Source organism: Schistocerca nitens, chromosome 12, assembly GCF_023898315.1.
Source record: "Schistocerca nitens isolate TAMUIC-IGC-003100 chromosome 12, iqSchNite1.1, whole genome shotgun sequence".
Classification (NCBI taxonomy): Eukaryota; Metazoa; Arthropoda; class Insecta; order Orthoptera; family Acrididae; genus Schistocerca; species Schistocerca nitens.
Window position 1 is genome coordinate 124379553 of NC_064625.1, and position 16216 is coordinate 124395768.

The 16216-nt window shown below is 41.2% G+C and overlaps 1 protein-coding gene across 3 annotated transcripts in view; it reads left to right on the plus strand.

The window, feature by feature from the left end:
* Positions 1-16216, plus strand: part of LOC126215056 (F-box/LRR-repeat protein 7-like) — a 167851-nt gene that overhangs the window by 134653 nt on the left and 16982 nt on the right. For all 3 annotated transcript variants that reach the window (XM_049941702.1, XM_049941703.1, XM_049941704.1), the window contains one exon: positions 3974-4153. In XM_049941702.1, coding sequence (XP_049797659.1) covers positions 3974-4153 — 180 coding nt within the window. The remainder of the gene's footprint in view (positions 1-3973; positions 4154-16216) is intronic.

The window sequence follows — 16216 nt, forward strand, 5'->3', positions numbered from 1 at the left end:
ATTATTGAAAGGTGTAATTGTGTTCTCGCAGAAGACTTCTTAAGGACTGAGAGAGGTGGCTGTCAGTAATTCTAATGGAATCTTGTCGACTCCTGGAACCTTGTTTCCACTTAGGTCTTTCAGTGCTCTGTCAAACTCTTCACACAGTATCATATCTCCCATTTCATCTTCATCTACATCCTCTTTCATTTCCATAATATTGTGCTCAAGTACATCGCCTTTGTATAGCCCCCCCCCCCCCCCCTTTCCACCTTTCTGCTTTCCCTTCTTTGCTTAGATCTGGGTTTCCATCTGAACTCTTGATATTCATATCTTGATATTCATACAAGTGGTTCTCTTTTCTCCAAAGGTCTCTTTAATTTTCCTGTAGGCAGTATCTATCTTACCCCTTGTGAGATAAGCCTCTACATCCTTACGTTTGTCCTCTAGCCATCCCTGCTTAGCCATTTTGCAATTCTTGTCAGTCTTATTTTTGTGACGTTTGTATTCCTTTTTGCCTGATTCTTTTACTACATTTTTATATTTTCTCCTTTCATCAATTAAATTCAGTATATCTTCTGTTACCCTAGGATTTCTACTAGCCCTCATATTTTTACCTACTTGATCCTCTGCTGCCTTCACTATTTCATCTCTCAAAGCTACCCATTCTTCTTGTACTGTATTTCTTTTGCCCATTCTTGTCAATCGTTCCGTAATGCTCTCCCTGCAACTCTCTACAACCTCTGGTTCTTTCAGTTTATCCAGGTCTCATCTCCATAAATTACCACCTTTTTGCAGTCTCTTCAGTTTTAATCTACAGTTCATAACCAATAGATTGTGGTCAGAGTCCACATCTGCCCCTGGAAATGTCTTACAATTTAAAACCTGGTTCCTAAATCTCTGTCTTACCATTATATAATCTATCTGATACCTTCTGGTATCTCCAGGCCTCTTCCATGTATACAACCTCCTTTTATGATTCTTGAACCAAGTTTTAGCTATGCTCTGTGCAAAATTCTACCAGGCGGGTTCCTCTTTCATTTCTTCCCCCCAATCCATATTCACCTACTACGTTTCCTTCTCTTCCTTTTCCTACTATTGAATTCCAGTCACCCATGACTATTAAATTTTTGTCTCCCTTCACTATGTGAATAATTTCTTTTATATCATCATACATTTCATCAGTCTCTTCATTTGCGGAGCTAGTTGGCATATAAACTTGTACTACTGTGGTAGGCATGGGCTTTATGTCTATCTTGGCCACAATAATGCGTTCACCATATTTACCCAAATTTGCAACCACTTCAGTATCAGAGTCAATTTTTTTGAATTATGAAATGCTTCTCGAAGCAAAGGCAGTCTCTCCTTCCTGCTTCACTAAACATTTCACCCACAGGTCCACTTGACACAGTATTATTCAGATCATCATCAGCTACTGCAGTAGTGTTTGAAACTATGGAAATACAAGCTACGTCATCTTCATCAGTCTGTCTTCCGAATTCTGAATCTTCTGCATGTTCTCGTGTAGCCTTTTCCGAGTAGTATATTACACAATAAGCCAGAACTTGACCTACCATAAAAGTATGACATCTCCTTGAAATCATTCATATAGATCTAAAAAAAATATTCACGAATGTCAGTATGATGCTTCTAACTATAGGCTAACATTTTCAAGTTAATGTGTGGAACAATATTATATGCTTACATGTACGGCATGGAAAAAATAGCTGTCAATATGGTTAATAAGGACTCCCATATTAATTTTATACTTTGTAATGTAGGTAATGTTACTGTCAGCTGAACTTACTGTTCATTTATAGCAGCAGATTTCACTGGAGTAAATGCACAATCAACAAGTGCTAGCTAAACACAAAACCAGCTCTGAAGATAAGTACCTTGAAGGACATTGGCAAATATTCATACCATTACTCACTTGTCTACTCGTATGTCGAGCATACCAACTTAGAAACCAATGTCACTTAGAAGGTTAATCAGTTATTAACAAACAGTTGTGGCAGTTTAGTTTCTTGCATTAGCTATTAAGTCTACACAATATTAATTCCTCACCCATGTGACAGCAGCTGTCTGTCATGTGGTCAGATTTAATGGTACTTCTGTCAACTTGTGAATTTTCAGGGAAACAGAACACATCGCTGCGGCAGTTTATTCAAAAGTGCCAACTGCCACAAGCAAGAGTGGAGAAGGCAGAAGAAAAATAAAAAATTACAGGAATATACACACAGGATGCTGAGTTTTGTTTGGTGGAGGATTTTGCTCCTTCTCATGTAACAACAAGAGAAGAAGCTGCAGTTCAGATCATAAAGGATAATGACATGATTTGAGACATTGGTCCAGCATATAAAATCTAGCCAGAAACTTCTCCGGGAGTTCTAGAAGAGACTGTTACAAGAGTGCAAATGCACGTGCCCATTTCTGACTTCCATCCTCTGCCAAAATTGTCATCAGTTGATAGAAGGAAGTGGAGGACCAAAAAGTCTGATGATATCTTCTTGTCACCGGTGAAGAATGGTCTCTAACAGGAACAGACGGATAAGTAGCAGACGGAAAATAAAAAGGAAAGAGAGAAAATTCTTCTAGACCAGAAAAACTGTCTCTGAAAAGCGGACATTGCTCATTACTCTTCAGAAAACTGATTAAAAAAATTGCATTTGCCCAGGGTGAGGATTAATTTTGATCGTGACTGTGTAAGAATCCTATATTACTTACTATTTGATGTCATTTTTTAAAAGTATTCTACACTATGGGCATATATTCATGCAACAACTGGTGTAGCAGAATCCAGCACTGCAAATAATTTTTTGCCTGCTGACAATCTTTTGTGAATTATAATTGTTCACATTCTGTGCATGATGAGCATAATATTTGAATGAGTTCCAGTTGATCTGCAGTACTCTTGATGGTATAAGATGTGTGTTTCGATATAACTGGGATGAAATGACACATATTTCAAAATTATATTCGGTTTAAGTACTTGCTACTTGGTTGCAGAATACCTACAGTTTCAGTGTGAAGAAATTTATTATGTATTGTGGCATATGGGATTTTTCTGAGTTAAAGTGCAGCTCGAATTAGTTTTTGTAGAAGGAACAATTTCAGTAATGAACAATGCATTTCGTGATCCACAATTAATTGTGTCAGTTGAATTGTTTTTCGTACATATTGTAATATGCTACAGAAACATCACAAGTGGTTGGCCAATTGAAGAAAAGAGTATGTAAAGTGGTAATGTAACACTGTTGCTAATTTAATCGTGGCACATAGTGACGCTGGTTTTAAGATGAGGATTATGTGAGAAATCTTCGGAAGTGTGCTTCAGATGCCAACAGGAAGAAACGATTAGTGTGAATTAAAATTTTGAGCTGCGTTTCACTAGGTCATCTGTTACACTGATTTGAAAAAGTGTGAACTGTGAACTTCAGTTGCATGAATGGAAATGGCTATAGTATTTCTGCAATTTTGTACATTCCTGTGCGTGAAACTGCACTCTCAAAAATGACTGCTGGATGTGTTAACAGTGACATAATTGTTCAAAGGGAAGAAATAATCAAAAAAGTACTGGAGAATGTAAACAAAAATTCAAATGTGTTGAATTCAGATACTAATGAAAGATCATGTTGTTAGTTCATGTAAAGAATGGTGGCACAAGGACTGTATGTTTTATGGAACTGTGGTATGTTATCTCTGTGGTCACTGACAGAGACCTTCATGTGCGAACACTTGCACAACTAAATGTGTACTGTTATGTATCTGTGCTGGTAAAAGTATGCAGTTAATACTCTCATTCTTCATGTCCGTCTGTCTTAAGAGTAAAAATACATCTATTTTCACAGTGATTAAAATGTAGGAGCTCAAGTGACAGATTGGCATCTAAATAATTAGATTTCTATAAATGATTACATAGGCACATCTGTTTACTTAATTATACACTCTTACCCAAAGCTCTGTTACATACCTTTCTTCTTTATAATTGCAGGCCCGGATGTCTAACACAGCTCCGACGGCTGCAGTTGCAAGGTGCTGCCAACCTCCAGAATGAGACAGTGCTTACCATTTCACAGGGCTGTCCCAATCTGTGTGAACTGAGGTTAAGTAAGTCAGCACTTGTTACCGACGAAGCACTCAGCGAGATCTACCTTCTGAAACATTTAGAAATGTGAGTAATCATCATTCACTGAATGCCTGAATGCATGCGTGTAACGTTTTAGAGAAAAATATATCTAAAAATAGAGATGCTGTAACTTACCAAACGAAAGCGTTGGTATGTTGATAGGAGACAATAAAATACACACAAACACACACACAAATTTTGAGCTTTCACAACCCAAGGTTGCTTCATCAGGAAAGAGGGAAGGAGAGGGAAAGACGAAAGGATGTGGGTTTTAAGGGAGAGGGTAAGGAGTCATTCCAATCCCAGGAGTGGAAAGACTTACCTTAGGGGGAAAAAAGGACAGGTATACACTCTCGCACACACACACATATCCATCCTGTGTGTGTGTGTGTGTGTGTGTGTGTGTGTGTGTGTGTGTGTGTGTGTGTGTGTGTGTGTGTGTGTGTGTGTGCGCGCGCGCGCTGGTATGTCATTCCCCTCCCGGGATTGGAATGACTCTTTACCCTCTCCCTTAAAACCCACATCCTTTCGTCTTTCCCTCTCCTTCCCTCTTTCCTGATGAAGCAACCTTGGGTTGCGAAAGCTCGAAATTTGCGTGTGTGTTTGTGTGTGTTTTTTATTGTCTCCTATCAACATACCAACGCTTTCGTTTGGTAAGTTACAGCATCTTTATTTTTAGTTATATTTTTCCCACGTGGAATGTTTCCCTCTATTATATTCATAACATTTTAGAGACTTTGATTTATTAAGGAGTAGATGTAAATTTACTAGTATTGACAACAGAACAGCATTTGTTTATGGTCTAGTTCATAATCATTTCAAAAGGGCAGGTATTATCTATGAAATCAGTTTGCACATACATCAGAACAGAATGGTGAAGCTGAACATGAAATCAGGGGTAGAGCAGAAAGTTCTCACACAATGCTTCTCAGTTATGGTCTTACTGAGATACTGTGGGCAGTGGCTGTCAACACGGTAGTCTGTAAATTAAATCATTGTCTGTGTAATCCTAATTGGAGTAGGATTATGGCAAAGTTCGGAGCAGAATGCTTCATGCATACTCCCACACAATTTCAAGGTGAAGTATCGAACTATCGAGGTGTGCAGCCTATGCTGTTTTAACTTCATTACAGTCTACCCATTTCATCGCCTCTGCTACTGCTTGCCAACACACTGCTTTTTTACTCTATTCAACACAATTTTTCATATAACCAGTGTCAATTGAAAGTGTTCTGTGTCTTTGTGTTTCAGTGCCTTTTTATTGAAGAAATGAAGTTAGTGCGTCAGAAAAATTTACATGAAAGGTACTAAAACGTTGTATACATTCACACAGACATTGAATGATAGTCAGCACAACAACCTCCACTATAGAACAAACCTTTCTTTTTGTACTCGACAGTCCTTGCATCGTGGGGTCTTACAGGCTAGCCTTTCCTCTGTAACCTCTACCAACCTACCAATATCTCATCTCTGACAAAGGAACTGTTAGTTCCAAAAGCTAGCAAGTCTCTCAGTCTTTCTTTTACATGTGTCTGTTAGCAGTACTACTCATTTCACTTCTTAAAGGTAGATACTAGCTAGTAATTCTGTCCTGTAATTTGTTGATATGTGATCGAAATCACATGAGTTACTACACTTAATTTTTGCCTCAATATCTTTCCTGCGTCCCTCCATTAGCACCGTCATTCATTGATTCTACTGCAAATCACACTCTATAAACCTGAGTGGTGAAGGATAACATTGACGGGTGTGGAAAGAGTAAAGTTATGCAGTAATGAGGCACAAGCAGCTGTGGAAGACACCTTCTGTAGAATATCCCAAGAATGATCTGCTCACAGTCATCATCATCATCATCATCATCATCATCAGCAGCAGCAGCAGCAGCATTATCATTATCGTCATCTTGGACAGTTTCCAGCCTCTGGCTGGGTCTGTATAGAACATAGGCCTCTCCATCGTCTTCTGTTTTGCCACCATCTCTCTGTCTTCATCTTGGTCCAGTCTTCTCCTTTCTTCTGGATGCATTCCTCTACTCCTTTCAGCCACCTGTCTCTCCATCTTCCTCTTGGTCCCAGGAGCAGAAAGACTTACCTTAGGTGGGGGGGGGGGGGGGGGGGAAGACTTACCTTAGGGGGAAAAAAGGACAGGTATACACTCTTGCTCGCTCGCTGGCGCACGCGCCCCCCCCCCCCCCCCCCCCCCACACACACAGGCAGACATACGTAAATGCAAAGAGTTTGGGCAGAGATGTCAGTCGAGGTGGAAGTACATAGGCAAAGATGTTGTTGAATGACAGGTGATGTACGAGGGGCGGCAACTTGAAATTAGCGGAGGTTGAGGTGTAGTGGGTGACGGGAAGAGAGAATATATTGAAGGGCAAGTTCCCATCTCCGGAGTTCGGATAGGTTGGTGTTAGTGGGAAGTATCCAGATAACCCGGACGGTGTAACATTGTGCCAAGATGTGCTGGCCGTGCACCAAGGCGTGTTTAGCCACAGGGTGATCCTCATTACCAACAAACACTGTCTGCCTGTGTCCATTCATGCGAATGGACAGTTTGTTGCTGGTCATTCCCACATAGAAAGCTTCACAGTGTAGGCAGGTCAGTTGGTAAATCACGTGGGTGCTTTCACACGTGGCTCTGCCTTTGATCGTGTACACCTTCCAGGTTGCAGGACTGGAGTAGGTGGTGGTGGGGGGGTGCATAGGACAGGTTTTACACTGGGGGCGGTTACAAGGGTAGGAGCCAGAGGGTAGGGAAGGTGGTTTGGGGATTTCATAGGGATGAACTAAGAGGTTACGAAGGTTAGGTGGACGGCGGAAAGACACTCTTCGTGGAGTGGGGAGGATTTCGTGAAGGATGGATCTCATTTCAGGGCAGGATTTGAGGAAGTCATATCCCTTCTGGAGAGCCACATTCATAGTCTGATCCAGTCCTGGAAAGTATCCTGTCTCAAGTGGGGCACTTTTGGTGTTCTTCTGTGGGAGGTTCTGGGTTTGAGGGGATGAGGAAGTAGCTCTGGTTATTTGCTTCTGTACCAGGTCTGGAGGGTAGTTGCGGGATGTGAAAGCTGTTTCCAGGTTATTGGTGTAATGGTTCAAGGATTCAGGACTGGAGCAGATTCGTTTGCCATGAAGACCTAAGCTGTAGGGAAGGGACCATTTGATATGGAATGGGTGGCAGCTGTCATAATGGAGGTACTGTTGCTTGTTGGTGGGTTTGATGTGGACGGATGTGTGAAGCTGGCCATTGCACAGGTGGAGGTCAACTTCGAGGAAAGTGGCATGGGATTTGGAGGAGGACCAGGTGAATCTGATGGAACCAAAGGAGTTGAGGTTGGAGAGGAAATTCTGGAGTTCTTCTTCACTGTGAGCCCAGAGCATGAAGATGTCATCAGTAAATCTGTACCAAACTTTGGGTTGGCAGGCTTGGCTAATCAAGAAGGCTTCTTCTAAGCGACCCGTAAATAGGTTGGCATATGACGGGGCCATCCTGGTACCCGTGGCTGTTCCCTTTAATTGTTGGTATGTCTGGCCTTCGAAAGTGAAGAAGTTGTGGGTTAGGATGAAGCTGGCTAAGGTAATGAGGAAAGAGGTTTTAGGTAGGGTAGCAGGTGATGGGCGTGAAAGGAAGTGCTCCATTGCAGCGAGGCCCTGGACATGTGGGATATTTGTGTATAAGGAAGTGGCATCAACGGTTACAAGGATGGTTTCTGCGGCAACAGATTGGGTAAGGATTCCAGGCGTTCGAGAAAGTGGTTGGTGTCTTTGATGAAGGATGGGAGACTGCATGTAATGGGTCAAAGTTGTTGATCTACGTAGGCAGAGATTCGTTCTGTGGGGGCTTGGTAACCAGCTACAATGGAGCGGCCGGGATGTTTGGGTTTGTGAATTTTAGGAAGTAGGTAGAAGGTAGGGGTGCGGGGTGTCGGTGGGGTCAGGAGGTTGATGGAGTCAGGTGAAAGGTATTGTAGGGGGCCTAAGGTTCTGAGGGTTCCTTGTAGCTCTGCCTGGCCATCAGGAATGGGATTACCTTGGCAAACTTTGTATGTAGTGTTGTCTGAAAGCTGACGCAGTCCCTCAGCCACATACTCCCAATGATCAAGTACCACGGTTGTGGAACCCTTGTCAGTCGGAAGAATGACGATGGGTCGGTGAGCCTTCAGATCACGGATAGCCTGGGCTTCAGCTGTGGTGATGTTGGGAGTAGGATTAAGGTTTTTCAAGAAAGATTGAGAGGCAAGGCTGGAAGTGAGAAAATAGTGTAAGGTTTGGAGAGGGTGATTTTGAGGAAGAGGAGGTGGGTCCCACTGTGACGGAGGACGGAACTGTTCCAGGCAGGGTTCAGTTTGGATAGTGTCTTGGGGAGTTGGATCATTAGGGGTAGGATTAGGATTATTTTTCTTCGTGTCAAAGTGATATTTCCAGCAGAGACTACGAGTGTAGGACAGTAAATCTTTGACGAGGGCTGTTTGGTTGAATCTGGGAGTGGGGCTGAAGGTGAGGCCTTTGGATAGGACAGAGGTTTCAGATTGGGAGAGAGGTTTGGAGGAAAGGTTAACTACTGAATTGGGGTGTTGTGGTTGCAGACTGTGTTGTTTAGAATTTTGAGGTTTTGGGGGGAGTGGAGCTGGAAGTGGGAGATTGAGTAGATGGGAGAGACTGGGTTTGTGTGCAATGAGAGGAGGTTGAGGTTTGTTGGAAAGGTTGTGGAGAGTGAGTGAGTTGCCTCTCCAGAGGTGGGAAACCAGGAGACGATAGTTTTTTGAGATGGAGAGTGGCATGCTGTTCTAATTTGCGGTTGGCCTGTAGGAGGATGCTCTCAACCGCCAGTGTGGATGTGGGAGAGGAAAGATTAAGGACTTTGATTAGGGATAGGAGTTGACGGGTGTGTTCATTGGCTGAGTTGATGTGTAGGTGAAGGAGTAGGCGGGTGAGGGCTGTGGATTGTTCGGTTTGGAACTGGTATAGTGACTGATGGAAAGAAGGGTTACAGCCAGAGATGGGAACTTTTAGTGTGAGGCCTTTGGGGGTAATGCCAAATGTCAGACAAGCCTGAGTAAATAAAATATGGGAGCATAATCTGGCTAGGGCGAAGGAATGTTTGCAGAGGGAATGTAAATAAAACTTAATGGGGTCGTTGTGGCTATGTTGTGAGGGTGACATGGTATTAGAAGGTGGATACTGTAACATGAGGATAAAGTGAAAATAAAAATATATGGGGAGAGATAAAGGTGAACTAGAAAGCAACTGGAGTTCTGGTGTGAAAAGAGTCGAAAAAGTGTTGGTTAAAGCTGAGCTATGTTGATCCTGTGGTGAACTTAGGTTGGTAAACAATTATGTGCACAAAGGTTAGGTAGTTGTGTTGCGTCCAAAACACGTTAAAGGGTGGAGAAATTCGGGAAAATTTCAAAAAAAACTGTGTGTAAATGTATTAAAAGGACTGGTTATTGTAAATGTATTAAAAGGACTGGTTATGTGGTGGCAGATTATGAAAATGAGGCTAACAGTTGTCTGACGTAGAAATAATAATGTTAAAACCTGTGGGAAGCTGCTAAAAAAATGATCGGTTATGTGGGAAAAATGGGAATGGAAATAAAGCGAAAGTTGTTAGAACTAGCCGAAATGGTTGTTTAATAGGTGAAAGGAACTGAAGCTGTGAAATAGTATTCACAAGGTTACACAAGAAATGTTTGTAAACTGGGAACAGTGGATTTTATAGCAGCGGTAGTCTTGAAAGCGGTAAAAATTTTTTTTTGTTATGGTTTGGAAGTGAGTTATGTATTATTGCGTATATATAGGCAGGATAAAATAGTATGGTAAATTACGGTAAAAAGGGAAGGTGAATACAAAATGAATGCACAAACAAAAAAATTTGAACCCTACAATTACGTTTGTTATTGTCACTGTTGCATTTCGAAATCTTATCTGTCATCTTACATTCTCTTTACTCTTTACTCACTCCTCTGATCACCTAGTGTTACCGGCCTCGAAAAGCTCGACTGCATCCTCTGTCAGGGCTTCGACTACCTCTCATTGTGCTTTGAGATGAAGGGTATCTTTCACTATATCCTATCCACATAGCCCTGAGTAATGTTCCATTGCCCACTATGTCTACAGAATATATGTGTCCATCCCTCCTCAAATCCTCCTCCAAATGCTACACCCCACAGAGCATTTGTGTGTGGTAGGCCCAGATGCAAGACCTGTCCCATACATGTCCCTACCACCTCCTACCACAATCCAATCACAGGCATCTCCTACCCAGTAAAAGGCAGGGCCACTTGTGAAAGTTGCCACATTACATAACAGCTAAGCCGCAATTTGTGTACAGTGTTTTATGTGGTCCTGACAAGTAACCATTTGTCTACTTGCGTGAATGGTCACCACCAAACTGTGGCAAACCACAAACTAGACCATCCAAGACTCAAACTCGGGATCTTTGCCTTTCGCGGGCAAGTGGTGGAGCACTTGCGTGCAAAAGGCAAAGGTCCTGAGTTATAGTTTTGGTCTGGCACACAGTTTTAATCTACCAGGAAGTTTCATATCAGCACACACTCCGTTGCAAAAGAGTGAAAATCTTATTCTAGACCATCCAGTTTCCAAATGCGCTGCACACCATACCACAAATCACTTCGACAGCTGCTTTACTGTGTGGGTCATTTGGATACTTCCTTCCAGCACAAGTTTCTGTGAACGGCACAGATGGGAATTCTCTTTCCGACATATTCTACACTCTCACGATCGCCCTGGCCTTAGCCTCTGCTAACCTCTACCCACTACCTCACCTTGCCTTGCCTGTTCCCTTCTCTGTTCTGCCCTCACCTCTCCTCTGTCCAGATCGTGCACTGCATTCTCCCACCACTATGTGCCCCCCTCCATGTGGGCATTATCTCTCTCTCTCTCTCTCTCTCTCTCTCTCTGTCTCTGTCTCATATATCCCCACCTCCCCCTTCTCTTTCTCCCTCTTTATTCTTCATCCTTCATCTTCACCTCTCTGTCCCCCCCTCCCTTTTCCTTCTTCCCTCCCCCCTTTTCCTTTTCCTTCCTTCATCTCTGTTTGCTGCACCCTCTGTACTGTTCTCGTCTTCTTGAGTGGCTGTGTGGAGTCATCTGTCCAAAGACCAGCCTCTTTCCCCCTAATCCATTCTTGTGTCCTTCCACACCTTCCCCCCCCCCCCCCCCCCTCCACTCCTCCCATCCACAGCCTCCCGTTGCCAACATCAGCTCAGACACCTGCTTTCAATAATCAGTCTTGCTGTGGCCATGGGAATGTACCTTTGGGTGTCTGTGTCCATGAATGTGTGTACTATTGCTAGAAAGAGAGCAAGTGCTCAAAAGCTTGTGTGAATGCTGTTTTGTGATTCATGTTTCTGTGCTGCACACATCAATATACAAGGGCATTTCAAAAAGTAAAGATACAATTGCTCGCTGTCCTTAAATAGAACATTTATTTAGAAAATGTCAGTTACATCTTATTAACTGGATTATTTGTTATTTTTCGACATAATCACCCCCGTTATCCAAACATTTGTTAAGTCGGTGCACAAGCTTTTGTATCCCACAGTCATAGAAGGTTGTTGCCTGTTGTCGGAACCACATTTCAACTTCATCTTTGATGATGGAATGATTTTCCACCAAGATGTGACTTTAGGTAACGGAAGACATGGAAGTCGGTGGGCGCAAGGTCTGGACTGTATGGCGGAGCGCTGTGTGAGGCCGAGCGTTGTCATGAAGCAAGCGGACTCCATTTGTCAGCATTCTACATCTACATCTACATCTACATACATACTCTGCAATCCACCATACGGTGCGTGGCAGAGGGTACCTCGTACCACAACTAGCATCTTCTCTCCCTGTTCCACTCCCAAACAGAATGAGGGAAAAATGACTGCCTATATGCCTCTGTACGAGCCCTAATCTCTCTTATCTTATCTTTTTGGTATTTCTTTGATGGTAATGGGAAAACTGCTGTTGCTGAATATCACCGTCGGTATCCTAATCGTAGGACTCTGAGTGCCAAAACATTTACTGGAACATATCAAACATTGCTAGAGACTGGTACTCTTCACAGTATTCGTATTCACTCTGAAAGACATTGTGATGTTCAAGAAGAGGAAAACATCCTTAATTCAGTAGAGCGCAGTCCTCGTTCAAGTACAAGACGCCTGGCTACCCTACTAAACGTTTCACAATCTAAGGTATGTTGGATTCTTCACGAGAATGGACTGTATCCTTTTCATGTGCAGAACATTCGCCATTTAGAGCCACGATTATGCCAACTGTTTGCACATTTGTCACTGGTTAGATGGAAATCAGCAGCTGTATCACTTCATAATGTTCAGTCGACATTTACGGGAGATGGCATCAACAGTATGCATAACGTGCATGTCTGGGCAGACGAAAATCCCCATGCCACGGTAGTATCTCAGTTTCAATCCAGATTCTGTGTCAATTTCTGGTGTGGTTTTGTGTGTGACCAGTTACTGGGACCGTTTATTCTCCTGGGAAATTTAAATGGTAAGATGTGCGGTAACTTTACGAGAAGACTTGCTGCAGCTTCTTGAAGATGTTCCTCTGTAAACATGACGCCACATGTACGTCCGACATGACGGGGCACCTGCACATTTCCACCGTGTGGTAACAGCTTATCTCAATCAGCAATTCCCACATCGATGGACAGGTCGCGGGGCCCCTATCGACTGGCCTGCCAGATCCCCAGATTTAACACCCCTACATTACTGCATTTGGGAGTGGATGAAAGACATCGTGTACGAAGTTAAGGTGCAAACACGAGAAGAATTGATACAACGTATTTTCGATGCAGCAACGTCAATAAGGAACGAGCGTGTGAAATAATGAAATGCCACTCGAATGGTTCACTCCATTACAAATCTTTGTCTTCAAATGCAGGGAGGAAATTTTGAACACTTGCTTTAAATCCACTCTGAATGCAAGAGACTGCTACAGAATTGTTTAAATTAATTATTATGTGCATTTTTGTTAGTGAAATCCTACAATAAAAGTTTTCTGCCATTTTCCCGAGTTTTTCAATTACTGTAGCTCCGTAATTATGGATCTGATCCCATTACTTTGTTTACAGTTTTTGTTTCAAATAACCTAAGGAACACCCTCCGGAAAACCTCCTGACTCACCCTGTACGGTAATGATTATCTGGAATTTAAGAAATGTCAGTCTCCCTAACATCAAGCAATATCCTCTCAACGTTCTTGTCAAATGTGGCAGTGACGTGCCTTGGGAACGTAAGACAATAGTGCAGAATCAGTCAATGTGGAGGTCTACTGGATCGATTGGAAGAGGAGCAAGAAATAATAGGGTGACATTAGGAGATGAGCTGGAAGGAAGAAAATAGAAAAGAACGATAAAACCACGGACTGTTTACAGTGTGTCAGAGATAGTAGTTCCCTGTTGCATAAGGAAAAAAATTTAAAAAGGCCATGTGGGTGTACCAAGAAGGAAGCTCTGTTACACTGATAGGTAGTGGGAGCAATAAAACGAGTGATTAATGCACAGAATGCCCTGTTAACATATATTACCTTAAGGGGCTCCGGAAAGGCTCAAAATCATGAAAAGTTCAATTTTTACTTTTTTGCGTTTTCTGAATCTGCAGACTATTACCTTTTAATAGATATATAAGTTATTCAATTCCGAAGACTACAACTATTTTTAAATTTTTTTTGAAATGTGTTCTACATGGGCGTGACCCACTGTGGCGCTGTTAAACTGCTGTCAAATGGTGTTATTATTAACGTCCGTTTTCATCAGGTACATTTTAGTGATGTGAGATAAAGTATGTGTTGTGGCTAACCTGTGATGGTTCACTATATATCGCTGGTGTGATTGTCGATTGTTTCATGTTTATTTACTCTGTCGTTATCTCGAAAATATTCGTAATTAATTCTGTTTCTTGAGTCTCTGTTTTGTTGAAGTATAATAATGAGTAAAAGTAAAGTTATTAGAAATCCTCTGAAGGCTTTTAAGAAAAGGAGAAATGTTGGAAAGCCAAAGGTATTTAGAAATATGGGAATGAAGATAGGTTCTAACATGGTACGAGCGATGCTTCCTTTAGACAAGGAACGCCTTCGGGCTGCAGACAGGGCTGTAAAGAGTCTAGAAATACAAGCAAGAGTAAACAGGAGGAGGAACAAGAGGAAGCTGGAGGAGGAGTTTGCAGAGGATGAAGATAATCCATCCTATGGACCTGGAATGCACTAAAAAGTTAATCCAATCTTTGTCGCTCGATTCCCAAAACTTTTATTTTCTCATACTAATTACATGTTTTCTAAGGATCTTCCAAACATATTTGTTTCAAACTTTCAGTAAATGTTACACAGTACCTTCTGCATAATTTAACACAGCCTTTTTCCAAAAAACTGTATATTTTTGAATATATAAATAAAAAATTGCAAAAAAATGTTGTGAATTTTCATTACAATTGAAAAAAAATCATCTTTAATAACTGAACTAAAATTTTGTAAAATCCCTGTGTTAAGTTGTAGCCCATATTCCAATAAATAATCTGTAAAAAGTTCAACTTCCTACCTCAAATACTTTGTGAGGAAAGATGTAATTTATAAGCGTTATTTTAACATTGCAAGTATAGGGCGTTCTGGAGCCCCGTAATATCACAAATCCTGACGGCCAATATTTAGGGACAGGTAAATTTAGTAAAAACAATAATGCAAATTTGGGAAATGTCATGAAATTTTTAATTTTTTTGCTTATAAAAATGTTATAAATCTGAGGATGACGATTCACCAATATTCGCAACTCAAAATTATTGAATGTTGAAATCTTATTTTGCCTTCTTTTTATCCTCAAGTTTGAGCTTTGTGTATAGCCTTGAAATGACCATTAATGTTATGTGTAACAAAGTATGATGTGACATCAAAAATAGCACTGAAATTGGCAAAAAGAAAAAGTTATATTGGCAAAAAACACTAAATTTGACCCAAACATTGCACCTAATTTATGAAAAGAAACACTGGATGTTGCAAAAAATAGTACTGAATTTGGCACAAAAGACACCAAAATCCACAAAAGATGACACCAAAGTTGGAAAAAAAACATGGATGAGGCAAAAAACATGGAAATTGGCAAAAAAGACAACAGTGCAAGTAACAAGAAAATAAATTAGGCAGAAAAAGGGCGTCGAATTTGCCAAAAAGTCACTATGAATTTGGCAAAAAGTAGCACAGAGAATGGCAAACAACGCAACCGGACTCTGGAAAGAACAACACCGAATGTGGCAAAAATTAAAATGATTTTTTTTTGTGTCCCTGCCAATATTTGACATTTCATGATACAGGAAAATGTTCATACATAAATTACACAGACTGCCACAGCTGTTTTCATTAATACAATAAATTAGCAGCTGTCTTCACTCCTTCCTAATAACGTTGCTTCTCATACATATATCTATGTGCACTAATCTGTAGTTAACCGGCCATCTGTTACATAGAGAGCTTCTTCACCATCATATTAAGTAATGGGTAATATTGGTCATCTCAAAAACTGCCATTAATATCTAGCAAAGATATCAATAATGACAGTATGTGTAAGTAACATCCTCTGAAGGGGATGTGCACATTAATTTTTTTTTTTTACAGTCACATTAAGATGTGAACAACCTTTAAAGTTATATTACTTTTCAATAAAAACAATATTCCATGCTCAGAGATAAAAACTTGCACAGGGCCACTACATCTGTAGATACATCTATACTGTGCAACCAACTGTGAAGTTCGTAGCAGAGAGTACAACCCATTGTACCAGTTATTGGGATTTTTTCCATTCCATTCGCGAATGGAGTGTGGAAAGAATGATTGTTTGCATGCCTCTGTGCTTGCAGTAATTATTCTTAACTTATCCTCACTATTCACTGTGTAAGCGATACATAGGGGAATGTGATATATTCCGTGAATCATCGTTTAAAGCCACTTCTTGAAACTTTGTTAGTACTGTGTGGTACGGGTCCCACAAGCTTGAGCAGTATTCTGGAACTGGTTGTGCATGTGATTTTTAAGCAACCTCCATTGTCGACTGAAATCACTTCCCCTGTATTCTACCAGTAAACTGAATTCTATGA